This window comes from Dasypus novemcinctus, chromosome 2 (genome assembly GCF_030445035.2).
Source record: "Dasypus novemcinctus isolate mDasNov1 chromosome 2, mDasNov1.1.hap2, whole genome shotgun sequence".
Taxonomy (NCBI): Eukaryota; Metazoa; Chordata; class Mammalia; order Cingulata; family Dasypodidae; genus Dasypus; species Dasypus novemcinctus.
The window spans coordinates 133,464,765-133,492,744 of NC_080674.1; the positions used below are offsets into that span (position 1 = coordinate 133,464,765).

The 27,980-nt window shown below is 40.5% G+C and overlaps 1 protein-coding gene and 1 long non-coding RNA gene across 2 annotated transcripts in view; one reads left to right on the top strand and one right to left on the bottom strand.

Annotated features, from left to right (window-relative positions):
* Positions 1 to 6,848: 6,848 nt before the first annotated feature.
* LOC139440184 (uncharacterized) lies at positions 6,849 to 21,810 on the bottom strand. Its single transcript, XR_011650327.1, has 2 exons — positions 21,638 to 21,810; positions 6,849 to 7,461 (listed from the first exon to the last, which is right to left on the bottom strand). It is a non-coding gene; the product is annotated as an uncharacterized lncRNA (long non-coding RNA).
* Positions 21,811 to 22,109: 299 nt separating this feature from the next.
* Positions 22,110 to 27,980, top strand: part of LMNB1 (lamin B1) — a 69,617-nt gene continuing 63,746 nt past the window's right edge. The window contains exon 1 of the mRNA XM_004448154.5: positions 22,110 to 22,953. Coding sequence (XP_004448211.1) covers positions 22,595 to 22,953 — 359 coding nt within the window. The 5' untranslated portion in view covers positions 22,110 to 22,594. The remainder of the gene's footprint in view (positions 22,954 to 27,980) is intronic.

A 27,980-nucleotide genomic window follows, 5' to 3' on the forward strand; every position in this document is an offset into this window, starting at 1 on the left:
GGACACAGAGAGAAGACAGCAAGCATGTGGCAAGGGGGGGAAATAAATAAATAAAATAAATCTTAAAAAATATCCTTAAAATTTTTTTATTTGGAAGGATAAGAGGTCCTGAATAGCCAGAAACATCATAAAAAGTAAAAGCGAACCCTCGTCTCCAGACTTTAAATTATATTACCTAGCTGTAGTGGTAAAAACAGCATGGTACTGGCATAAAGACAGATACATAGACCAAGGGAACCAAACTGATGGTTCAGAGACAGACTATCACATGTATGGGCAAGTGATTTTTTACTAGCCTGTCAAACCCACACAGCTCAGACAGAACAGTCCATTCAACAACTGGTGCTGAAAGAACTGGATATCCATAGCCAAAAGATGGAAAAAGGACCCCTATCTCACACCTTATCCAAAAATTAGCTCAAAATGGATCAAAAACCTAAAAATAAAAGCAAGAACCATAAAACTTCTAGAAGAAATTGTACAAAAATATCTTTAAGGCCTGTTGGTAAGTGGTGGATTCTTAAAGGAGAAAAGAGGAGGACTGAGATGAACTACTGATATTTAATGTATGTAGAAGTTTTAATTAACTTTACTGTAAAAGTGTGGAAATGTATAGAGTAGATGGTAACACATAGGGAGTAACAGCTAGTTTATAAATGGGGATGTGGCTGAAAATGGTAGTCTAGGGATGTAAATGCCAATTGACAGAATGCTAGAGAATAATCTAGAAACTGAAGAGCACAGTAAACCAAAAGGTGGATGAGAATTGTGGTTGATGGTACAGGTGCAAATGTCCTTTGTTTTGTTTTTTTTTAAAGATTTATTTTTTATTTATTTCTCTCCCCTTCCCCCCATTATCTGCTCTCTGTGTCCATTCGCTGTGTTCTTCTGTGACTGCTTCTATCCTTATCAGCGGCACTGGGAACCTGTGTTTCTTTTTGTTACATCATCTTGTTGTGTCAGCTCTCCGTGTGTGTGGCACCATTCCTGGGCAGGCTACACTTTCTTTGCCGCTGGGCGGCTCTCCTTATAGGGCGCACTCCTTGTGTGGGGGGCACCCCTACACGGGGGACACCCCTGCGTGGCACGCCACTCCTTGTGCTCATCAGCACTGTGCATGGGCCAGCTCCACATGTGTCATGGAGGCCCAGGGTTTGAACCACGGACCTCCCATGTGGTAGGTGGATGCCCTATCCATTGGGCCAAGTCCACTTCCCCAAGAGTGTCCTTTGTGAGCTAGAGCAAATGTACATCGTTACTTCAGGGTGTTGGGAATGTGGAGAAGCATGGGGAAAATACAGCTGGAGTGACCTATGGACTGTGGTTAGCAGTAATAATATAATATTCTTGCATCTATGCAAAAGATGCACTGTGTTGATACTGAGGCAGCAGGGAAAACTTGAGCCAAATGTACACTAGGGACATGGTAACAGTCAGATGATATTATCTTTCCTATAGCAAATGTCCCAACAGTGAGGTGTGTTGATGGAGGTATGTTGTTTGGAAATTCTGCACGTGTGCATGATTGTTTTATAAGTTTACAACTTCTGTCATAAAAAATATATATATTTTTTTAATTTTTATTTTTTTTAAAGATTTTATTTTATTTATTTAATCCCCCCCCCCCCGGTTGTCTGTTCTCTGTGTCTATTTGCTGCGTCGTTTCTTTGTCCGCTTCTGTTGTCGTCAGCGGCATGGGGAGTGTGGGTGGCGCCATTCCTGGACAGGCTGCTCTTTCTTTCGCGCTGGGCGGCTCTCCTTACAGGGCGCACTCCTTGCGCGTGGGGCTTCCCTACGCGGGGGACACCCCTGCGTGGCAGGGCACTCCTTGCGTGCATCAGCACTGGGCATGGGCCAGCTCCACATGGGTCAAGGAGGCCCGGGGTTTGAACCGCAGACCTCCCATGTGGTAGACGGACGCCCTAACCACTGGGCCAAGTCCGTTTCCCAAAAAAAATATATTTAGAAAGTAATAATAGGGTGAATTGGGGGAAAAACACACCAAATGTACGATAAGGACTACGACCAGTAATAAGATTTTGACAATATTCTTTCATAATTTGTAACAAACGTCTCACAACAATGCAAAGTGTTGGTGGAGGGTTGATATATGGGATCCCTGTATGATGTTACACATGTTTGCTTTGTAAGCTCACAACTTTTACTATACAGTTAATTGTTTATATATGTTCACATATAAATCATATAACTATAATAATAATAGGGTTGGTTGGTGGAAAATACTTTGGTTAGTAGAAATATTTTGACAATGCTCCTTAATCGTGTTGAAAATGTTTAAAAACAATGCAAGTTATTGGTGGTAGGGTGAGTTATGAGAGTCCTATATGATGTTATATATGTTTGTTTTGTAAGTTCACAACTATTATTATACACTTATTGTTTATGTATGAGTGATATACTTCAATAAATTAATTTTTTTAAAAAAAGATCATGGGGTACCTAGAAGTGAAATAGATGGATAGTATACTAAATTTCTTCTGGATCTGTAAGAGCAGAAATTTTCTAGGTCCAGTGAACAGAACCTTAATTCAAATTACAGATGCAGAGAATCACAGTCCCTTAATCAATTCCCAGACTTGAGACTATTACAGACCCAGAACCCCTTGAACGAGGAGAAGGCCAGGTCCCCTTGGGGAAGGATCCTGTTAAACTGCCAAAAATTTATACTGTTAATATTCCTCCCACCTTTCCCCAAGGAGACATATGGCCTTTTACCAGAGTAAATGTGATTGGAGAAAAGAAAATGATCAGACATTTTGGGAATTATTAGACACTAGCTCAGAAGTGACATTTATTCTGGGAGACCCAAAATGTCAATGTGATCCTCCAGAGTAGGGGATTATGGAGCAGGGGATTATTGCAGTCAGGTTATTGATGGAGTTTTAGGCCAGGTCCATCTCACAGTGGGTCCAGTGGGTCCTCGAACCCATTTTGTTGTTATTTTCCCATTTACAGAAGGCATAATTTGAATAGACATACACAGTAACCTAGACATAAACTCACAAAGACAATCTAGGCAACAACAAGGTAAGCATATGGTCAGCAAAATAAAGACAATGCTTAAAGAGAGCCATTCTTTTATCTTACAGGCATGTTCTTTAATTACTTTAAAAAAATGAATTAAATTTACAAAGACTTTTTTTATTTATTTATTTATTTTATTTCTCTCCCCTTTCCCCCTACACCCCCCCCCCCCACTTGTCCACTCTCTGTGTCCATTTACTGCATGTTCTTGTCCGCTTCTCTTGTTGTCAGTGGCACGGGAATCTGTGTTTCTTTTTGTTGTGTCATCTTGCTGCATCAACTCTCCATGTGTGCGGCACCATTGTGGGCAGGCTGCACTTTCTTTCACGCTGGGCGGCTCTCCTTATGGGGCGCACTCCTTGCGCATGGGGCTCCCCTATGCATGGCACAGTACTCCTTGCGCACATCAGCACTGTGCATGTGCCAGCTCCACACCAGTCAAGGAGGCCCAGGGTTTGAACTGTGGACCTCCCATGTGGTAGGCAGACACCCTATCCACTGGGCCAAGTCCGCTTCCCTACAAAGACTTTTAACATGTTCAATATCCTTCTGCATATGATGTAGAAGAGATATTCTATATATCAGATATATAGGTACAGCACTAAATACTAATCAATGCACTTATCAATGCAAAAGTTAGTCTTTGAGCTTCAGTTAATAGATCTAAGCTCCAAGTTTGCAATATCATACACGTTTTCTCTCCATGAGAGCAGGCCATAATGCCAATTGTGTCTGTTTAGGTTCTACTCGCATTACTCTGGCAATTATTGCTCCTTCATACAATCAGCATGCTGCAGATTTGTTGGCCCTAGAGAGGTTCCAGTGTTTCACCGGCCTGGTGCATAGCACCCTTTAGCACTATGGAACAGAGCAATGTCCATTGTAAATCTGGCCATATGGAGCCATTAATGGCTACTGCAAGTAGCAGTAGCTATGCTATCTATCTACTTCAGGATTGTAACCAGAGATCTGGTGGATATATTTATTGTTTTAGGGGCCATTGACCAATTTAGCCAATAACTCAAATGGAGACATATCATGCAGTGTCCTGAATGCCTGGTTTGAATGCACAAGAGAATTTGATAATACTGAAGTCTATCTCTTTCAATTTTCTTACACTTTCTAAATACTTCCAATGCAGTTTATAACATATTGTAGCAGTTTGATGTTATTGAAGAATTCCAAAAAGAAATATTGGATTATGTTTGTAAACTAATTTTTTTCCTCTGGTCATATTAGATTATATCAGATTCATAGATTTACCTAATTAAGTAATTATGTAAACCTCTTGTGCCAGTAGGGCATTGTGTCCCCACCCTTTGGAAGGTGGGAACTCACAGATAAAAGGCATGGCAAAGAACAGAGTTAAGGGTTTTTGATGTTGGAGTTCTGAAGGTGGAGTTTGATGCTGAAGACTTAAGCTGGAGCCCTGGGAAGAGAGGAATCCTAAGCCTGGAAAGAAGCAAGCCCTGGGGAGAGAGGAACCCAGGAAGCTTGAACCCTCACAGATGTTGGCAGCCATCTTGCTCCAACACGTGAAAATAGACTTTGGTAAGGGAAGTAACTTACGCTTTATTGCCTGGTATCTGTAAGCTCCTACCCAAAATAAATACTCTTTATAAAAACCAACCAATTTCTGGTATTTTGTATCAGTACCCCTTTGGCTGACTAATTCACATATCAAATGAACTTAATTATTTTGGTACTTTACTTTTTATTTTTACACCTTTACCATGATTGCATTAATTAACAGGTATTTTATTTTAGCAGTAGAGGAAAAACTACTTTCTTCATTATTTTATGAAAATCTAAGATTCCCTACCATCACCTTAATATGAAGATTGAAGATTGAAGTGAAGATTGAAAATCTGCCTCTGACAGATTTTCCCTGTTATGAAGTTACTTTTTGTTATCAGCATCAATTCAGTGTCTATTTAATAATGGCTTCCTGGAATTAGCCATTTAAATATTTTGGTTTAGAAAATGCTTTTACAAATTTCCCATAACTATCCATAGCCATATTGACTATAGTTACTTCGTTTCAAGACGAATTTCACCTTTACAAAACACATTCCCTTACTTTATGCTACCTTCTACAACTTTCTATATTCATTCAAGCCTTATTTCACATATTTCCTCCCTAATTTATGAAAACCAGCCGTCTTATCTTAGGACAAAACACATTCCCTTAAACAAACATCAAATTTTAGTCAGCATTGACTATGAATTCGCTTTCACAAAACTTTTACTTCTTTCTATATCCATTTAAGTCTCATATCCCTCCTTCTGTTCTGTGAAGAAAAAAAATCATTTCAATTTAGGTAAAAACAATTGTTTTTAAAAGAGGTTTGTAATAATTTCCTTAGCCAAAAACTCATCATCTTAAAGACTTAATACATATAATGCTAATTTATTTTATTAGTATCCTATAAACCTAGGGTGATTACATCCAAGTTAAATAAAATTGAAATCATTATAATTTCTGCAAGAAATGTTCTTTTTTCTTCCTTCCTCCACATGGGACTAAAACCTCTTTTTATTTTTCTTTAATGAAATTCTGAAATTGTGGATAACCTTAAAGGGATACTGACTGCCAGGATCTGGAATAATTATAATTGTTTAATTTGTTTAATTATAATTTAGAAAAATCTTTCCATTATTTTCAAGGACTTTTTCTTTACTTAATGAAATTTGGCTGTTGGATTATTACTGTCATCTCAAAAGCTGTTAAATTTTAATTGGGGAATTACAGAACCAACTATACAAAACAAGGGTTATTCTGTAATATCCCTTCTGTCCTATCAGTTTAATTTCCAGGCCTAGTACACAGAATTATAGGCTAAACTCATATTTCCCCTATCTTTCCACATCCAGCCCCTTAATTTCTTCAACTGGTTTTCCTGGAAGGTTAGGAGAAGACCCTGGAGATAGGATAGACTATGGAAAGATTATGGAAGAATTCAGGATGAACCTTTTAGTTTCTTTCCTTTAAATAGTTTCTTTATTCAGATTTTATGTAACTTTTTATCCTGTTTGGCTTTTCTAATTTGGGCTTCAGGAATACTCATTTACCTATATAAGCACCCATTTGATTTTTGGCCATTTGAATAGAGCTCTTTTAAGAATTTTCATTTGTTAATTTAATGTTATCATCCAGAGGTATGAAACTACACACTGTACAAACAAACACAAAAAGAGTTAAGACGCACCAACAGAAACATAAAACTAACTAATTTGACTTGTAATTCTCACTCCTTTGGTATGGCTGTCTCTAAAGCTCTCCATTATTTCACATCTCTGATTTTTAATGCTTTTAAGATCTCCTGTGGAATCAGTGTTGCTTGTAATATGCAAACTCACTCTTGGAAATAATTTTATTAGTAACCAGCAACCAGTTAGGAATATTGAGCAGTACAAATGCAGTTAAGCACTAATTTAGCAGTTTAGACAGACATTTAACACTTAAATATTCTGGATTACTCTTCATGAGTACAGTTATAGTAAAAGTTCAGGAGTAAACTGTTGATTCAAAACTGAAAGTTCTTTTCAACAGCTTGACGAAAATTCTGCTCAAAATAAAATGTGACTAAAACTTAAAAACATTATTTTAAAAATCCCATTTAAACTCTTCCACAGTTTAAATAAGCATTATGAGTTTTCAGTTTTGTAAGATATTTTTATTTGCTGCATTTTTTTCTTTTTCTTTTTTTCCAGAGTTGTCAGGTTCAAGGTTACTAACTTTAACATTACCGGATTTTGACTAGGTTCTTGCCTATGCTGCAGAAATGAATTTCAAGAGTACGTCAGGTGAGTTAGGCCAGTAGTTTATTCTGTTAGAGAGGGATGAGAAATGGGAGGAAATAGATCAGGGGTCTCAGGTGGAAAGGAAGGGGTTGAAAAGTGATAAAACGGGGCTCCTTTACAGGCTACGATCCCCCTTTATAGGTTATAAATGCCCAAGTTTTACTTCATGGCCACAGGGCAGAGGAAAAACAGTGAGAGTGGGGCACAGAGGCACAGAGCGGGGCACAGGAACAGGGGCCCACAGGCGAGAGAGCCCACAGGAGAGAGCTCAGGCCTGGTGCCTGCCTTTTTGAACTGTTGATTATCCCACCCCTTAGCTAATGGCAGGGGAAGAGTTCCAGCTGTTTACCATTTTGATTGCTTATTTCTCCCATTAATCTCCCAGGAGGGCCCAATGATAAAGTCCTTGGGGAATATCCAGGACTTTTCCTGGCTTTTGGAGAAGTCTTCTTCTGAGTGGCAGAATCTTGGGGAGGGTCTTCCAGTGGCCATCTTGGGGTTATTGATGTTCACGTGGACTTCTTGCCAGGTTCCAGGTCCATCTATTGATTCCTTATCTTACTTGCCTGCTTCATTTAACAGCACCAATTTTGTTAATGTGGCTCTCCAGACCTGATGAGAATTAACATGTAAACAGAACAGAGAACATTAATGTTGCTAAGTTTTTCGACTTCTCCAGCAGTTAAACTGATTCTGTTAGCTCCTTAGCCCACAGTGTGCCATCCAGGTGGCAAGGGGCACAGAGTTGCTGCCAGAATGTTTCCCCTATCTTAGGTAACTGCTACTCCCATCAGTGTTTTCGGGGCATCCCCATACTCACGCAGAGTTCCACAAAAGTCAAGCAAGTGGGTGACCCCATATTCTTTCGGGGGTCCCCACTCATCCAGGCGGGCAGCCACCCCTCCCCACATGGACATTATAGGCCAACCCAGGATTTTCCCCATGGATTCTCCTTTCCCTGAGCTCATGCCCACTACTGCCTTGGTCCTTCTGTCTCCTGGCTTGTGGCTCACCAATTGTTCCAACCCAGCTCCTAAAGGGCACAAGTTGGTGGCCACAAGACCAAAGAACACATCTGGCATTTAGTCAGGCATAAGCTTTATTGGGACTTATGAACAGAAGAGACTTCTTTGATGGCAGCTGATCAAAGAATGAATGAAGTTAGTTCTCCACAAAGAGATGAGAAAATGAGGGATGGTATATAAGTGTTTTAGAACAAGGACATTCCATAGTGTATGAGAACAGAGTTCTGCTAGGGTCACGTGAAGCATACACATGCGGTGTGGTGATGTTTTCACTAGGCTCACAGAAGAACATTTAGCAAGGATGTTTACTGCTTTGGGAAGATCCTAGTTTATGATACCACTATGCATTCTCTCCCCTCTGGGGAGGGTTGTTAACCTTTAACTTATGCCTTGGTCACACAGGCGGCCACATGCTGAGGACTTGGGGAGGAGGCCTGAGTCCCCACGCATATATTCTATCTCTTGTGGCCTTATGGTGAAATATATGTCGTTAATGTTTTTATTCCATTTCTTCACCCAAAACTAAAATGAAATTGATGAAAGAGAATCAGTATAGGAATTAGGTGCTTGTCTGTCATTAGACAACTGTCAGTTATAAAATAGATCCGATTCCAGACCTACCAATTTTCCTTTATAGAGAACAAAAGATATTTTAAGTAAGATAACATGGATTAGTGAAAGAGAAATCACTGTTTGTGGGAGGGGGAAGTAACTTGGCGTAATTTCCTTTCAAATTAGAAACTCACACCCCGGGTGCTGCTGAATGCTTTTCTCATCGCTTTCCAGCAAAGGCAACGTTGCTGAACTCCCTAAGCTAAAGGATGCCCAATGGAGCCAACGTGGGAGGGAAGGGGGAGGCCGGCCAGATGGTGACAGCACAGAGAGGAGGTTAGAGGTGAGGGGTGCTAATTAGGTTTTCTTGCTTCACTAGGAACCAGTGGCAAGCAGATGGCTGTAGCTTTCAGGCACCCTTTTTCTGCCCAGCAGGCTGTAATGGTTGGTCCTGTGTCATACAGAGAATAAGCACTTTTTTTTTTCTTCAACTGTGGAAGTGGTGGAGGGACATAGAAAAGGAAAAACTCTACTTTTAACTGTCACATGTATCTAAGAAAAATAGATATAATTTCCTTCCATCTTTCACAAAAACTAGGTGCCCATCCTTATTTTGACAACATTGACTGAAAGTGGTTAACTCTTTCTATTATGAAAAAAAACATGCCAGTCTAATCTATCTGTGTCTGGATGTATAGAAAAAAATCCATAAAATGGTAAAACTGGCTATGAAGTCCAAACTCAACAGTCATCTTGTGTTTGGAGAGAGGTTGACTTACAGGCAATTATAGGATGATTCACGGTGTACTTGTCAGAGGTACTAACACTGGCCTTTCCTTGCACAGGCACTGTCAGTTGCTGCGAGGGGGGGACGGTATCTTGATAATTTTAAACTTTTTATGGGGCCAGGCACAGTAGTATTTACTGAAAATTTGTGAAACTGAGTCAAGTCATAATACTTACTACATGTACTATTCAATTTTACATAAATATTGGCTTTATGCCAAGAAAAGCATTTAGTGAATGTGAGAAAGTAAAATAGTATTTTAAAAATGCAGTATTGCTCAAGGTACTGATTTTTCTCATTACTTGTATAAACCTTCATATGCTAAATTAAATAGTTGATTTCAAAATTGGGAAGTAATGATCCTAATATCTATTTTTGTAGAGGAAGTGATCGGAATAAGTATTTACTGAATATAGACCATATGCCAGATACACTCTATATACATTAACTTATTCAGTGCTTGCAAAGCCCTTCTGAGGTAATTATTTCTCTGCCTTTTATAGATGAGAAAAGAGAGTTTATAGCTAAGAAGTAACTTGCTAGAGGTTATAATGTGAGTGACTGAGCAGAATTCAGACTTGGGTCTGCCTGGTTATACAGCCTAAGCTGTCCTGCCTTATTTACCTGTGCCCCAATACCCCCTTTGTCTCACCAGATCCTCTCCGTTTTGTCTCATGTGATGGTAGGTTACAGTGTCAGTTGTTTGGTCAAGCACTGGCCTGCTTGTTAATGGGGGTATTTTGAGATGGGACTTGTATCTATAATCAACTGATATATATATCAGTTATATATATATATAATCGGCATCTAATAACAACATAGGAGTTTGCCCTCAGCTATGTGGCGAGGTTCCTCATCCAATCAACTGGATATCTTAAAAGCCAGAACTGAGGATTTCAGAAGTCAGAAGAGAAATTCTGACTCAACTTCAGCATTGGCTCTGCTGGAATTTCCACCTGTCAGCTTCCCCTGGGAAATTCAGACTAAGGACTTCCTCCTCACCTTTATTGGCATGTCCAGTTTGTGGCCTGCCCTTCTGAGTTGGAACTTGCCAGTACCCATGTTTGCATGAGACAATTCCTTAAAATAAATCTCTTTATTTATATACATACCTTATTCTGTTCAGCCCACTCTATATCCAAAGCATTCTCCATGCTCTTCCCTATCCCAATCCCAATCCCAATGTCAGAAAGAGGTCTTATACCCAGATCTTCAACCGTTTAACTCTCCTACATTCAAATCATTTTTAGAGATTTAAAAGACAAATGGGAAGAAATAATGTACTGTCTGTGATTTACCCCAGAGCATTAACTGTGTTCCTAATGCACAATTCTGCAGCCTCTTATCAAATATCCAAACCTTCACATTCACCTTGTGCCTGCTGATATGTGATACCTGTATCTTATTCTTATATTTGATATTTATCCTGTTGGCTGGACAACTTTTAAATACAGCAACATCTTTGATGTTAACTAGATTCTAAACCATTGGGGGCAGGTGATATATCTATGATTCTCTTTCTTATTGCTTAGCATACCATACACAATGTTTAAAATATGTCTTTTAATAGTGAATTTTCTCTAGTTTCTTCATCAACCATCATGACCAATTTTGCAGGAAGCATTTGAGATGACACAGTAAACCTGAAACTTAAATAGGCTAGTGATACTTAGATTGTTTCACATTACATGTTGTTGTTTACTATATTTACTACTATTTTATCCAATAATAGCTATACAGCCATTAAAATAGACATTATAGATCAGATTCTTAATTTCAGACCAGACTAATAAGAAATAGGAAGTATTTCAAATGCAATTCCTACAGAGTCCTTGAATAATTGTTTTGAGAAACTTCAAAACTATCTCTTGATTCCTCCCTACTAGAGTGCTTTGCTCAAAGGAAGTATGCACAAATATTTCTTGGATAATGTTGACTCATTATGAGAAATGAGAAACTGGTAAAAAGCCAGGGTACTTAGATCACCCATTGTTGTGTTGTGTGTTGCTCTACCTGGTTATGGGTGACCATGGACAGAAAGATGACAGCATCTGCTGCTGCTTAATGAGTTTTATGGTTTGGTTGACAAGATAGGACAGATACCCCAAAAGCTGAAAAGCTATGTGATGGGTTCCAAAAGAGTGCAATAATGCTACAGGAATGATAACGTACAGGAAGAAAGGCATCTTAATTATTTTGGGGTGAATCAGGCACTTTAGATTCACATTACTTCTAAAAATGAAAATGCTGGACTCGCCCCTGTGACTTCCCTTTTCCCTATGACAATTGAGAATTCATTTCTCTATCCCTCACTTTGAGACGAACCCAACTTAAATTCTTTAAAGGAAGTATACAGTAAATGAAGGAAACTAAGCAGTTAGATTAGAGAAATGAAACCTAATTTCTTATAAATGACTAAAGACTTCTGAAAACATTGTGAAGGACTTGATTCAGTTTACCACAGGGTGATTTTTCTAAGGGCATGTTGTGGTGACAGAACGTTTTTCAGCAGCCATGGCTCTCATGGCCGGTCGTCTGACCTAGTTACTTTTGGTCTGTAACCCTATACACACTTACACGGTTCTGGTTGAAACGTAAGAGCTCCAGCGAGACTGAAGGCAGGAGCTATAACCCATACTTCTTCTATATTTTCTGCAACAGTTTCATAATTTTATCATCCCATGATTTCTTTTGATAAACATAAAAATCTCAACTCCCTAAGTCTGAGAAAGCCCCTTGGGAGTGGAGGCCATCCTATTTCCCCCTTTCATCACCAGTTGAGAATCATAGTTTTTATAACATCTCTTTGGCCAAACAATTTAGTCAAAGTTTACTTTTAAAGAATGTATCATTAAAATAATAGGTTTTTTCCTCTCCAAATATAAAATCATATAATAATAATATTAAATATCCTTTTTAAGTCACAATGCTGCCCCAGATTCTAATAATGCCCTCTTCTTTCCTTAAAGTCCTCATTTCCATCCCCCTTGAAAAGTACTGTTCTACTCTTATTAACTTGTGTCCTGCCTTCTGTTGTTTAGAAAGTGTTATATTATTAAAATAGTCTAGAGATCAGCATTTGTATTTTATCAATAGAATGATCAGTGCTCAAATTTGTAATCTCATATAATAAAACAATGTAGTGAAAAACAAAATTTTATAGGTAGGAACTATTGCTTTATAGATTTTCTTTTTAAAAATTAAGTTCTGTTTCATAGTGTTAATATTAATTTTCTAGTCTTTCCAAGATAAAATGTCAGTAGCCCTTCTCAAGTCACCTGTTTTGTCTTCATTACTCATCTTTTAAATTTGATCAAGTCAAAAGCCCTATTTAAAAAATCTGATCGTGTACAATTTCTGACCCTATAGAAATTAAATAGGTTACAACATGGATTTAGAAAATGAAGAATTCATAAAAAAATGTATAATGCGAGCAAGAAATACGGCAAACTTTTTTTTAGATTTATTTTTTATTTTATTTCTCTCACCTCCCCCCGCCACCGTTGTCTGCTCTTTGTGTCCATTTGGTCCATTTGTTGTGTGTTCTTCTGTGTATTCTTGTCAGCTTGTATTCTTGTCAGCAGCACCAGGAATCTGTGTCTCTTTTTTGTTGCATCATCTTGCTGTGTCAGCTCTCCATGGGTGCGGCGCCACTCCTGAGGAGGCTGCATTTTTCTCACATGGGGCATCTCTCCTTGCAGGGCGCACTCCTTGCGCATGGGGCTCCCCTATGCCGGGGACACCCCTGTGTGGCATGGCACTCCTTGCACACATCAGCACTGCACGTGGGCCAGCTAACCACATGAGTCAGGAGGCTCTGGGTTTGAACCCTGGGCCTCCCATATGGTAGGTGGATGCTTTATCAGTTGAGCCAAATCCTCTTCCCATAGACATTTTATCTACTTTATTTTACAGAAAAAAAAAAGCTTCAAAGTTTACCTTACAGATTTTTTTTTTTAATATGAGGGAAGTCGTAGGTGTACAGAAAAAACATGCAGAAAATAGAGAGTTCTCATATAACCTCTCGCCCCCATACAGACATACACATACTTTTCCCTACTATTAACACTGCATTAGTGTGGTACCTCTGTTATAATTGATGAGAGAATATTATTAATATTATAATTGTACTATTAACTATAGTCCACAGTTTACATTAGGGTTCACTGTTTGTGTTGTATAGTTCTAAGTCGTTTTGTTTAAAAATTTTATTCTAGTAACATATACATATAACATATATAGTAATGATCAAATATATAATTCAGTGGTGTTAATTACATTCACAATGTTGTCCAACCATCACTACTGTCCACTTCCAAAACTTTTGCGCCACCCCAAACAGAAACTGCTTCAATTAAGCATTACCTCCACATTCCTTGCACCCACTCTGCCCCCTAGTAAACTGTACTCTAGTTTCTGGCCCTATGACTTTGCTTATTAAAATAATTTCATATCAGGGACATAATCAGTGTCCTTTTGTGTCTGGGTTTTTTCACTTAGCATTGTCAGAACCTTGTTCCTTTTCATGGCTGCATATTATTTCTCCATTGTATGCGTATACCATATTTTGTTTATCCATTCATTTCTTCATGGACATTTGGGTTGCTTCTGTCTTTCAGCAATTGTGAATAATGCCACTATGAACATCGGTGTGAAAATATCTGTCTGAGTCCCTGCCTTTAATTCTTTTGGGTATATACCTGGAAGTAGGATTGCCCAGTCATATGGTTACTCTATACTTAACTTTTTGAGGAACCAACAAACTGTGTTCTATAGCACCTGCATCAACACTGAATAGCAGTTCCTATTTCTCCACATCTTCTCCAAGTCTTGCTATTTTCTGTTTGTTTGTTTTTTAAATAAAAGCCATTCTAGTGGGTGTGGAATGGTATCTCATTGTTGTTTTGATTTTCATTTCCCTAATGGCTAATGATCTTGGGTATCTTTTCATGTGCCTTTTGGCCAATGAGTTTTTAAAAGGAATATATAAGAGCCCACTACTTGTGTTCATTTACCAAGGTAAATTGTTACATATTATGAAATGCACAGATCTTAAGAGTGCAATTTAGTAAGTTTTGCTAACTATATATATACATGTATGTAACTACCACCTTAATCAAGATATAAAACATTCTCATTATCCCAGAAGATTCCTTCATGATCCTTCCAATCAATCCCACCCATAAAGGCAACCACTGTTCTGGTTTTTTTCATCAAAGATTACATTTGCTGGTTCTTGAACTTCATGTAAATGAATTACACAAAATGTACTCTTTTTTGCCTGGTTTCTATTGCTTAACATAATGTTTGTGAGCTTCATCCATGTTGTTTACATCAGTAGTTCATTCTTTTTTATTGTTGAATAGTACTTATATTGCAATTTATTGATCCATTCTCTGTTCATGGATATTGATTGTCTCCTGTGTAGGCTATTCTGAATAAAGCTACTATAAGCATTCTTGTACACGTGAACAAATGTTTTCATTTGCCCTGGGAGTAAATTATTGAGACATAGGTAGTTGAATTTTTAACTTTAAAAGGAATTGTCAAATAATTTTCCAATGGGGCTGTATTATTTTATACTCTCACCAACAAATATGAAAGTCTCAGTTGGTGTTATCTTTTTTCAGAGACTGGAGCAGAATATTTTTGGTAGCATTAAGTCTCAAGTATATGAGTGTCCAAATTCTGGAAAACCCTTGTCCGGTTTCCTATATACATTTTCACTAAACACAAATAGAAATATTTCATATAAAATATAGTCATCTCACTTTAATAGTTCTATTTCTGAAAATCTTATGCATAAAAACTAATTTTTGTAATCCAAATTGCATACTGAAATAAATCTTCCCTTCCTTCAATGCCCACTTCAAATCCTTTTCCACCGACGTCTTCCCATGTTGTCTTGGCTTGAAATGATTTCTTCATTCTCTAAATTTAAACAGCTTCAGTGTTTTTACACATTTCATCATTGTCATTCTTTTGGACCTTTACCATACATGCTTTGACTTGTTAACCTTTTTTATTCATGTGTATACATTTCTTATGTACAAAAAAAATTCTACCTTTATTGAAGGAACCCTACTTCATACTTTTAAAAAAATCTCGTTCACAGCATCCAGTGCAGTACCTTGCACACAGGAGTACTTAATACAATTTTCTGCTTAATTGGTTTTCTATTTTTGTTTTGCTTTAAGCAAGGCATAACTGTTATTTTATAGCTTAAGCAGTTTTACCTGTTTTAATTATATGGTGATTTCCTCCATTTTCCCTTTTTTTTTGACTAATATAAACCAGGCCTAACATTAAAATAAGATTACTGACTAAAATCCACTTCTTTTACTACCTTAGTTTAAAGCATCGACTATGTGGTATCAAACCACCACTGCATAGTTTGAAATATAACATAATAGGGATTCCTTCTGGGGTTTCTCTCTAATTCTCCCTAGGGGTTCTGGTTTGCTGTTTACAGGTTTCCAAAAGGTACTGTGTCCATTTTCCTGTCCCCAGAGAGGCAGACCTTTGCAGTCCAGCTCAGGGATCATCTTGTTTGCAAGTGGTTCCCTCCTTCCTGACACAGAAGCTAGACCAGGTCCTTGGTGTTCCTGCATTGATTTATTCATACCTCCTGGCACACTGAGGCATAATTTATGTATATACGTTTGCCTGTCTACAATCAGATGGCTGATCTCCTCAAAGCAGGGATTATGAACTTAGTTATCCTTGCTCAGTATGTAATAAGTGCTTAACTAATGTTTGTTGAATGAATGTATGGATTAATGAGTGAGCAAATAATATAATAATATTTTAGGTATCTGAATCCTTAAAGATTTCTATCTGTTTTTTTCCCCCCACATGCAAATCTCTGGAACATTTTGGGCCAGAAAGCAACTGTCATTTAATTCTTTTGCTCTCCTTCCATGAGGTGGGTATATATTGTTTTTTTGGTCCAGCATCCTCTTTTGATAACCCCTTATTCTTGTGGGAATCCTATCCTATATAGTTTGATGATGCTGGCCCTTACTCCTTTCCTGACTCTCACCTGAATCCTTAATCCAACCTCCCATGCCTACCTATAGAATGGGTGGTATTTGGCCTAGGCCTGGCCCATCTGGGTACATGGGAGTCCTGGACATAAAGTTGGTCTCATGATCCAAACAAGGCAAATCAAAGTTTCAGAGATTTTTGTATTAGAGCCCACTGACATCCTGTTGAAATGTCATTCTTTTATTCCACCACATCAGCTCTACAAATATTGTATTTTCCTTCTTTCTCTGCTTTTTTTTCACTCAGCTATAGAGTTTTTAGACTGACCTAAAAGACTAAGTCTCATGGGGGAATTTCAGGCAAACTGAGAGAGGAAGGCTGATGGGGAAAATATTTTAGGAGAGAAAAATCTCACTTTTATAGTTGAAGAATTAAATTAATAAGCTAAAATGTTATTGGGTAAGAATAAACCATATATCAAGATAAATAAAGTGACTGAAGATTGATCACAAAAAAGAATAGCCCTTAATTCTTTTAGCTGCTGGGTCAATTCTAATCAGATCGGAATTGTGTGTAAATCTTACACTTTGATACCAGTTTTTACTGTTATTTTTATCACTCTAAAGGCAAAGATGCAAAATATAGGGTGACGGGGCATAACACTGTAAGATAAAGATATTAAAAATCATATGTATAAATGTTAGTTTATGACTGCTTTAAAAATCTTTAAAAAATAATTCAAAGAAAAGTCTTATAGTTATCGCCATATTTTGGCATAAAATAAAACTAAAATGGAAGCGTTCAAACTGCTTTCTCTTTTTTACTAAGCCATAGGCTATTACTAAGAGAGAACCACTGGGTTGAATGAAAATAACTTCACCAATTCCATCACAGGCAAATGTCCAGATCTTAACAAGCATATTTCAAAAATAATTTTGAGCAGTATATAAATTTCAGGGGCTGTGCTATGAGATCAGTTTTATTGAAGATGATAAAATATACTTTTAAAAACCCTAAGCTCTTGTTAAAACACAAAAAGCAAAATCAGAGTTGGACAGGACATTGATACTCACTCAACCTTCTGAAACATGATTTTGACTATATTTTCATGATAACTGGAAAAAGTATTAAATTTGCAAAGTATGTTTAATAGAAACAATGTGGACCATGCCTTATTCCTTTACTAATCTGTTTAGCACACATATATTGAACAGATACCATTTAGCAATATTTTTCTCATTTTGTACTGCAGCCCTGGCTATCCCATTTGTTTGCACTTCATACTCAGCTATCGGCCAGCTGTCACTCTCCTCTCCAGGGACAAAAGTGGGTTACTGCTAGCTTTCAGTCTGTCCTCCCCTACTCCTTGTTTCCCCACCCCCATCTTGGTCTGGACTGCTCTGCCAAAATCTCTTGTGTATCCTGTATTTTTCTGTCCCAGACTCAAATGACACAAAAAAATAGGGCAAATGTCAATAAGTTTTCAATAAGTAGTGATGTAGCTGTGTATTGTAGGAGGAATATTGATGGAGTGGCATGTTGAACCCTTGTGGGTCTATATATGGCCCAAGTTCCAGGAGTTCTTTTTTGTTTCACAGACCCCCTTGCCAGTCAGATGAAAACCACAGACCCCTAAGTCCACACTACACTGTGTATTATTTAATAAATATATCACACTTGCACCAACATGTCCCCACAAGAATGTTTTTTTGAATTTCAATTCAAGCTCACGATCCCTGGTTCAGAACCCCTGGAACCCAATCATCAGGACATGCATCCCAATGAGTAAGAGAGAGGGTTTATATGAAAAATGAGGCAGGATATTTGAAATCATGATTGTCCTAGTAAAGGCAGGAAGTGTTGTGGCCAAATTTACACAGAATTTGTTATTTCTACAACTCATAGTAATATAGCCTGTGCATAAATTCAAACTTATTTTATATCCAGGTATGCCTAGAAAGCCAATTGAGAAGTATAAACTCTATAGGCTCTGGATATTCAGGGAGCATGCAAGCCAAATGTGTCAAGCTTACCTGGAATGTGGTGGGTTCTGCCCTAAAAGCTTACCTGGAATGTAGGGGATATGTGTTACCTAAAGCATACCTGGCATGTGGGGGCTATATGTTAATTCAAGCTTACCTTGAGGAAATAACCTAATACTCAGATAAAACACCTGAAGAAACTAACAAAAAGTCCTTTTGCATACAAGCACTGTTTGACTCCCCACTCTTATATCCTCTGTATAAAGGGACCCAAAAATTCTATTTGGGGCTAGGTTTTTATCAGGATAGGAGTCGGCTGAGTCCAGCTGGTCAAAATAAATCATCTTCCTTCTCAGAATTCTCGCAGCCTGGCCTTTGATACTGCGTACACCGGACTTCTCTCTGCTACCACAAAAGAAGAAAGCTTGGGAGGTGATGGGATTTCAGGATTTACTTGAATCACAAAAGTAGGACAAACTTAGTATGAAAGAGCTGGAGGCGGGAGACTTGGCCCAGTGGTTAGGGCGACCGTCTACCACATGGGAGGTCCGTGGTTCAAACCCCGGGCCTCCTTGACCCGTGTGCAGCTGGCCCATGTGCAGTGCTGATGCGTGCAAGGAGTGCCCTACCACGCAGGGGTGTCCCCCGCATAGGGGAGCCCCATGCGCAAGGAGTGCTTCCCGTAAGGAGAGCTGCTCAGCGCGTAAGAAAGTGCAGCCTGCCCAGGAATGGCGCAGCACACACGGAGAGCTGACACAGCAAGATGATGCAACAACAAAAAAGCACAGATTCCTGTGCCTCTGACAACAACAGAAGTGGACAAGGAAGACGCAGCAAATAGACACAGAGAACAGACAACCGGGGTGGGCAGGGACCGGGAAAGAAATAATTAATCTTAAAAAAAAAAAGAGCAGGAAAACAATGGGTCATACTCTAGGTGCACAGTTGAGCATGGGAAAAGCCTAAAGAAGAGAACTGTGCATTTAGTAAAGCAATGAATGGAAAATTTGTACAATTGCCTAATTCTAAAGCTAAGAGATTTTCCATACTTTTTCACTGCTTTTGATTGGAGACATGGGATTGTAAACAGTAAGAGTTACCATATAGCAACGACATATTCTATATCTAACACATTATATGTAATCTTATTTAATCTTTGCAAAAATCCTTGCAAAGTATAAATCATTCCCATTTTCCTATGAAGAAACCAAGATATAACATCCCCAATGTTATGCAGCTATCAAATGCAAATTCTGCACTCCAATGGATTTGTTTCAGATAATAGGATATAATGTACCTCCTAAAAGAGTCTGAAATTGAAGGACTCTATCTAAAGAGAAAGCTTCAATGGGATTGAGAGTAGTAGAGATTATGGCAGCAATCACTTTATATATACAATCCTAAAACTTATAAAAATGGACAGAAAATAATTTTAAATGAAACTTTCCAAGTAAAATTTAAAACTCTAAGGAAAAGGGAATAAAGAATAAAAAAGATCAATATAGTGAAAAGAAACTCAACTGGATGAGAGCAGATTTACATTACAATCTTTTTTAAATTTTTTAATTGTATTTATTTCTCTCCCCTTCCCCCCGTTGTCTGTTCTCTGTGTCTATTGTGCTGTGCCATCTTCTTTGTCCGCTTCTGTTGTCAGTGGCACAGGAATCTGTGTTTCTTTTTGTTGCGTCATCTTGTTGTGTCAGCTCTCCGGGTGTGTGGCACCATTCTTAGGCAGGCTGCACTTTCTTTCGCGCTGGGCGGCTCTCCTTACGTGGTGCACTCCTTGCGCGTGGGGCTCCCCTGCGCGGGGGACACCCCTGCGTGGCATGGCACTCCTTGCGCGCATCAGCACTGCGCATGGGCCAACTCCACACGGGTCAAGGAGGCCCGGGGTTTGAACCGCGGACCTCCCATGTGGTAGATGGACGCCCTAACCACTGGGCCAAGTCTGCCACCCTACTTTACAATCTTGATTCAACAGTCTCGGACCCAGTATTTTTGATTTCTTAAGATCCCTTAAGTTAATAAAATTATTAACTTAATTTTATATCAGTGTAAATACTGATAAACTCTTAAATGCCAACTTTAAAATGGAAACTTCAACTCTTTAATTCTAAGCCATTTGAAGAAGGAGGTATTTTAGATAACAGGACAGGAAATAGAATCATTAAAGAGAGTATCATTCATAGAGAGCCAGAAATTCAGGGAAGATTTACATGCAGTCAGGTGTACTACATTAATTATGAGCTTAACTTAATATTTAAAGACCATCCTGATCTCCATTTTTGCTATTATTACAGTAACTAACCTGTAATTGTCCTACAGATGTGTTCCTAACAGATTGTGAGGTGGCCATCTAGAATGATTATAGTCAAGGGACCTACTCTAGAGTTAAACCACCTGAGTTCAAATGCAGCCCTGTTTGCTGCTGGGTGGCCTTAAAAATTGTCACCTTTCTTCATCTATATACTGGAAATAATCTAGTTCCCACATCTCAGGACAGATGTCCAGGAACAGCACCCAGCACAGTGCAGAGCACATCGTAAGAGATCAATAAATACTGACTTAAAGAAGTTAAAAACTTTTCAGTGGGATTCATGGATACTGTATTAGCTGTCAGTTACAACTCAGAGGACCCCTTTTTGAAGCGTTACAATTTTGGGCAAGTTAAGGTTTTTATGCCTTTAGTTATTTGTTTTTTTTTTTAAATAAGATTTATTTCTTCCCACCCCCTCATTGTTTGCATTTCTGGTGTCTGTTTGTTGTGTGCTGGTCTTCTTATTTTATGAGGCACTGGTATGGAACCTGGCATCTCCTATAAGGGAAGGAGTCACCTAATCACTTGAGCCACCTCTGCTCTCTGCTTTGTTGTGTCTCTCAGTGTTTTTCTTCTTGCAGTGTCTTGTTGCATCAGCTCGCAGCTCCAGCTCCTCATACCTGAACCAAACCAGGGCGTTCCATGTGGTAGCCGGCAGCCCAATCACTTGAGCCACATCCATTTCTCTATGCCTTTGGTTTTAATGAAGTGTAACAATTACTAGCTTCTAATCTTATTTATCCACAGGCATATGTTAAATGTATCAATTGCAAGCTCTCTTTGATTTTACAGAGCTCTAAATTTTATTTTTTAGGAGGTACTGGAGATTTAACCCAGGATCTCATATATGCAAAGCAGGTGCTCAACCACTGAGATATACCCGCTCTGCAAGCCCCTAAATTTTAAGTATCAGATTGATCAAGGTGCCGCAGGTCAGCACTAGTAGTCAAGGATTTAAAATAAGGGTTTCTGGTGTTTCTGTTGTATTTATTTATCCGCTTCAAGATACACTTATCTCAACTTCATGGGGGTGGGGGCGTGAATGGTTTGACACACCCTTTCCGACCAGGATTAAAATAAAGGTTCGCTTTTGGCACCAACTAGTGGGACTGGAACCTCCGGGGCAGACGCTCATTACCTTAATTAACTCCGCAGTGTCCCCGTTTCGCGGCCTTTTTCAGATCCCGCTCTCCGGGGCGGGAAATAAGGTTACCACACCCACGACCGTCAAGGTCTCTTCTAGTTTCGCGGGTGGCTGTTAGGGACGTTTACATTTAAATTTCCCCGAAAGGCCGGGTGTGGGCGGCGGCGCGAACCCGCCCCGGAAACCTCCCGGCTTCTTCCCGCCCTTCCCGCCACCGCTCGGTCCCGCCCGGCTGGGGGTCCCCAAGGGGATACAAGGAGGCCCGGCAGGCGCTGGGCTGAGCGCCCCGGGACAGGAACTCCCCGGCGCCTCCCCCCGGCCTCCCCCGCCGCCCTCAATCCAGCCCCGGCCACGCCCCGCACAGCGCGCTCAGTTGACGGTTGCCCAGGGCTCGATTTTGAATTTAGAGGCCCGGCTCTGGAGCAGCCGAAGCGCGCCGCCGGTCCCCCATTGGCCGCTGGCGGTCACGTGGAAACACCGGAGCGCGCCGGCCATGTTGGGGAGTACGGCGCCCGGGCCCGCGCCACCTCCGCCCCCCGTCACCCCCCCTCCCCGCCGCCGCTCTGCACACCCTGGGAGGAAACAAAGTGCTGCGGGCGGGAGACTAGGCGGCGGCAGCGCGCGGACTCTGCTCGGCCCTCGCGGTCACTCTCCCCTCGCGTCTTCCCGTGCGTGTTTGTGTGTCTACTTGTTTTCTTACAAAGGACATTTTACCGTTTATTGATTGATCCATAGCTTTCCCCCTTTGCTCTTTGTGCTGCAACCCCGCTCCCGCCAGCCCAGGTGCTTCTTCCTCCTCCACGCCGACTTCTGCACGCGAGGGTGGGTCGCAGGTTTACACCTTTGATCCCACTTTGCCTCCTGAAATCCCCTCCGTGAACCCCTCTGCCCGCGGCCTCCCCTCTCCGCTTTCCCAGCCGGCCGCCTCCTCCGATCGCCCCGCCGTCCGCCATGGCGACCGCGACCCCCGTGCCGCCGCGGACGGGCAGCCGCGCCGGCGGTCCCGCCACGCCGCTGAGCCCCACGCGGCTGTCGCGACTGCAGGAGAAGGAGGAGCTGCGCGAGCTCAATGACCGGCTGGCCGTGTACATCGACAAGGTGCGCAGCCTGGAAACGGAGAACAGCGCGCTGCAGCTGCAGGTGACAGAACGCGAGGAGGTGCGCGGCCGCGAGCTCACCGGCCTCAAGGCGCTCTACGAGAACGAACTGGCCGACGCGCGACGCGCGCTCGACGACACGGCTCGCGAGCGCGCCAAGCTACAGATCGAGCTAGGCAAGTTCAAGGCCGAGCACGACCAGCTGCTTCTCAAGTGAGTGCCGCCGGGCGGCCGCGTTTTGAGTGCTCCAGGAGGAGCTGGGGACGCAGCCTGAAGCGACCGGGCCCCGAGGGTTCTTCTGCCCGCGGGAGAGAGAGGAAAGGTCAGGGGGCTTGGTCTCTGGAAAGGAGAAAGAATCTAGTATTTCATAGTTGCGGAATGGGGGCAACGGGGAGGCTCGTTTGTAGCGATGGTGGTGCCGAGATGCGCATGTATTCGTCTCGGATAACCGGCAGACCCGGGCGACGTGCGCGTCTGGGACCGCGGAGAAGGAACGGTGGGCCCCGGGCCCCCAGGCCGGCGATACTGCAGCGCTTCACCGTGTTTAAATGCAGGCGCGGCGGCCCCGCGAGCCCCAGGTGTGGGGAGGTAGCGCCGGAGCGCGCGCTCGAGTGCGCGCCCGGGTTTCCGGCCCGGACTGAGACAAAGCGGCTGGTGGGTTTGTGGCGTGGGACCGCCGACCGGCGGGGATAGACTGCCTTCCTCGAGAATGAATGAGCTTTGCGCGGGCGGAGGGAGGAAGGGGAGGGACCCGGCTGTAGCGTCCCTGTCTCCTGGGGGCGGGTCTCGCTTTGGCGCGCTCTGTCTCGTCCGGGTGACATTCTGCGCCTGCCTGGGGTGGGGAGGGGCGGGGTCTGAACTTTTCGCGCCCGCTCACTACCCCGGGCCGAGGGGATTTTCTAACTCCTAAGCCTCCGCTTGCGGAAAAGTACCCTGTCGTTCTGCGGGGACATTTACCGGTCCAGAAGTACTTTTGCGTGCTGGCCTCTCCAAGCAGGATTTGTGCATGCCGTAGCCACCGTTCCACCCCCCCAGGCCGCAGACCCCTCTCCCCACTCGTCAGCTTTTGCCCCGCAAAATATATAGTTGGGCTTTCGGGTAACAGAGGCAGGGTTCAACCCCCGCGTCTTCATTGTACTTAACGTAGGGTGAAAGGTGCTGTGCAGATGTCGAGTGTTGTGGCGAGGGAGGGCTTGTAATTCCACTTAAGGGGCTCTGAGCTTTTAAGTCCCGGCTGCAAAGACAAATTTACAATCCTTTGCTGACCCTGCTTTGACTCTCTGACGAGCAAAATGGCATAATTGTTGTCAATAGGTCAAAATTAGATCTTTGCTAGATTTGGTTCCCAATTCAGAGTCTCCCTGGATGTCTTTCTGTCAGTATCCATGTGATTGTCTCCGTCTCTGTGATTTTTTTGGTGTGTGTCTGTCTCTACTTTCCCTCTCTTAATACCAATAGGAGATTCATAAAACATGTATGCATGGTACACCCTTTTCGAGAGGAAATCACGTTTAACTTTCTTTGTGTATTTAGTTCCGTAACTCAAAATAATCTTATACTTCTGTTTTTGTATTTACCAATTTTTGAAATCATCCTTTGAAATGAGGGGTTAATTCACTCTCCAAATCTAAGATTCTTCAAATCTTAGTAGATGCCATCGTATGCCTCGCCATTATTATGTATTACTAAGAAGGAAAAACACCAGGGCCAACTGTGTAGCGCCCGTCCTGTTGGACCCATTTAACTTTCAGAGATTTTAATATTTGACACATTAAATATTTGTATACGCCAGTCACTGTTCTGGGTGCTGAGGATGTAGAGATTTAAAAAAGTGTTACTGCCTTCATGGAGCTGGGAATACAATGGGAGAGATGCAGCAAGCAAATAAATATATTTCGTCTAATCCGAAGCATTTCGACGATATTGGTGCTTTTATGACTTTTCCAGCTGGTATCTGCTGAAGGTTTTTTACACAGTAGCAAGACTGCCACCTGGCTGACAGCAATTGTAAATTGTTATGTAATGCTTTGAATTGTAAAATGCATGATGGTTTTAACAGGATTGAAAAGTGATAAGAATGTGTATTTGAATCAAGAAATAATATATGTGATATAATGTTTGATAACAGATACGAAGGGAATACAGATTAAGTGGGTGAAAGGACAGTGTGGTTAAGGAAGGCCTTTCTGAGGGACTATTAATTGAAAATATTCTTGTATGTGCCACGTGATGTGTTGGGGTTATATTTTTCTGAGGTCTGTGCTACTGTGTGTGTGTGTATATATATATTTCTATTGTATGGTTACATGTATTCTCTTCCAACATGCTATCATTTGTTCAAAACGTGCCACATTTTAATTTGCTTCATTTTTGTACCATGAGTTTTCTTGTATTATTTTGTTCCAAATGGCCTTTCATTTTCCTTCCTGGCTGATGTCTTTCTTATCTGCATATTTTTCTAGATACTTAATCATAACACCTATAACATGAGTCTACTTACTTTTTTTTCTCCCTCTGGAGCTTTCTGGTGTTTAGACCTGCTGTGAAACTGGCATACTAGGAATTTACCTGGGTAAATATATTTCACTTTTTCTGGGGTTTTCTCTTTTTTTCTTCCCCCCCCCCCATGTTGTCGGAAAACATCCATAAGTAGCTTATTCAGAAAGGATGGCAGGAGGCATACTTTCTGTGTTCTTGTGTGTCTGAATATAAATTTGGTTTTATCTCATGTTTGACTGATAGTTGGGCTAGGTATAGAATACTAGTTTGACAAATATTTTTGGTCACAACTTGGAAAGTACCATATTGCTCCATTGTTTTCTAACATCCAGAGTTGTTAATGTCTGTTTAATGCCAGTCAGTTTTCTTTTTTTGTTGGTAATTGCTTTTTTGTTTTTCTTCCCTGGAAGCTTTTGAGACTATTCTTTTTTCCTACTTTTTTGAAATTGCATGGTTTTGGGTCTAGATGTGGGTATTGTTTAAGTTTCCTAGCTGTTATGAGAACCCTTTCAGTTTGAAAGTATAATCTTTGTTTAGCTCTGGGGAATTTATTCCATTTTTTCCCCCAAATAGTTTTCTGTGATCCATTTTCCATGTTCTATTTTGTTGCTGAACAGTGTTGAACCTTTTGGTCTCTCGTTTTCTTTCCTTTTTTTTTTTTTTTCCTGAGACATTACCTTGACTCTTTCCTGGGTCAGTAGTAACCCTTTTAAGGCAGAAACCATGCTTATTAATTTCCAAGAAAACAACTTTTGTTTGTACAGTTCTTTTTTATTCATCTTGCTCTTATAAGGAGTTAGTGTCTGTAATCTGTCTCAGAATATTTAGGGCAGGGGTTCTAAACACAAGGGGTCTGTGAGCTTGAAGTGAAATTCAAGAGAACATTCCTTGTGGAAACGTGTTGACGCAGGTGTGACTTCTTTATTAAATAATGTGTAGTATAGTGTGGACTTAGTAAGGGGTATGTGGTTTTCACCTGACTGGCAAAGGGGTTTGTGGAACAAAAAAGGTTAAGAACCCCTGATGTAGGGTTTTCTTTTAGCAAGTCTCTTCTGTTACTTGGACTCTTTTATTTCTCTCCCCAGTCATGTAATCTTTTTGTTTGGCTTGGTGGTTGATCTCATTACTGATTTACACAGGCACAGTCCACCCACACATCCCACCCCCACTGTGGGGAAAGAAACCAGGGACTCCACATGTGAGTGGGGTACGTGTGCTGTTGGCCGGTTTGTTGAAGTTTGTAAGGCTAAGAAGAGATGCTGAGGTAGTCCAGGTGCAGAGCTGTTACATCAGTTAATCCCCAATTTAAGCCTGTCTCACTTTGCTCTGCAGTGTTTATTCTGTGATGTGCACTTTTTATCTCCATTTCATCTTTTAGTAATTTGTTGAACTGTCTGCTAATGATCCTGTTCTTGTTCACTTTGGTGCTGTGGGTTTATTCCATGGTACATGTTTTACTGCCATTTTATTGGGGTTTTATGGGGAGACAAATGTCTAAGCTTAGTATGCCATCACGCTGGAAGCCAGTTAGTTATTTTTGAGCAAGAGTTGAAATATAATCTGGAAGTTAAAAATGAAGTAGTGTTTTACTGTTAGTTTGGGTTCACTTAGCTCTTTTTCCAAAAAATACCTTTCTATATTAAATTTTTTATTTGGAGCTGTTAACTTTGTAATTAATTAGTACATCGTTTGGGTGGATTTAGATTTAGAAAACAGTATTGAGAGAATTAGAGATTCCAAAATTAATTATTCCCTTTTTGTTCCTCAGCATATTACATATAACTCAAAGACAGAAGGATTCATGGAGACACTTTACCGTGCTGGAGAGAATTTTGCAACAGTGCACGTGCAGGTGGTCCCTGTATCCACAAGGAAAACATATCTCTTGTTTAAAATGCAGTTATTCTGATTCAGTCCAAGCCTCATTACATTTTATCATAAGCTATTTAATTTTTTGGAATAATTTCCAAGAATGATAATGTTTTGGAATTTCAATATTCTAGGCACAGTTAGGTTGAGTTTATGGAGAAAACTAATTATGTGGGAAAACTAGATATGAAAGAAAATTATGTTCACCCATCTTTTCAGTGACTATTTTGTGAATTTAATCATTTTTTTTTACTTAAGTGATTGAGGTCCACAATCTTTTATGCAAAACTCTTGTTGCCAGATATGTTTCAGAAATAAAAGCAGCTCCAATAATAAGAAGATAATATACATATACATCATATGACACTCCTAGATGGGTCTGGGGTAGCATTTCATTATGAAAGTTATTTCTGCAGGGAAAGACCATAGTCGCAGTAAGTGGAAAAACACCTACAAACTAAAAATAGCTCACATCCATTCAGGTCAGGTTTTGCCACCAAATGAATTAATGGAAAGTATAGGTTTTAGAGTTTGGATTTAGGAAGTGTGGAGATAAGGGATTGTGGATTTGCATTTTTAAATTGGTTTCTCTTTACTAAATTCACTGGACTCCTTAGATTCTAGAAGTTCCCTTCTATTCCTCATTTGGTTTATGTAGAAATTAAAGCTTGAAAAGCAACATAATTAGCTCTAAATTAAGTTTTTCTTTTTGAGAATTATGGATAGGAAAACTGCAGTGTAATATCTTGCATTGTTGTGAAACTTTTGTTACAAACTATGAAAGAACATCATCAAAATATTACTGTAGGGAAGCGGACTTGGCCCAATGGGTAGGGTGTCCGTCTACCACATGGGAGGTCCGCGGTTCAAAC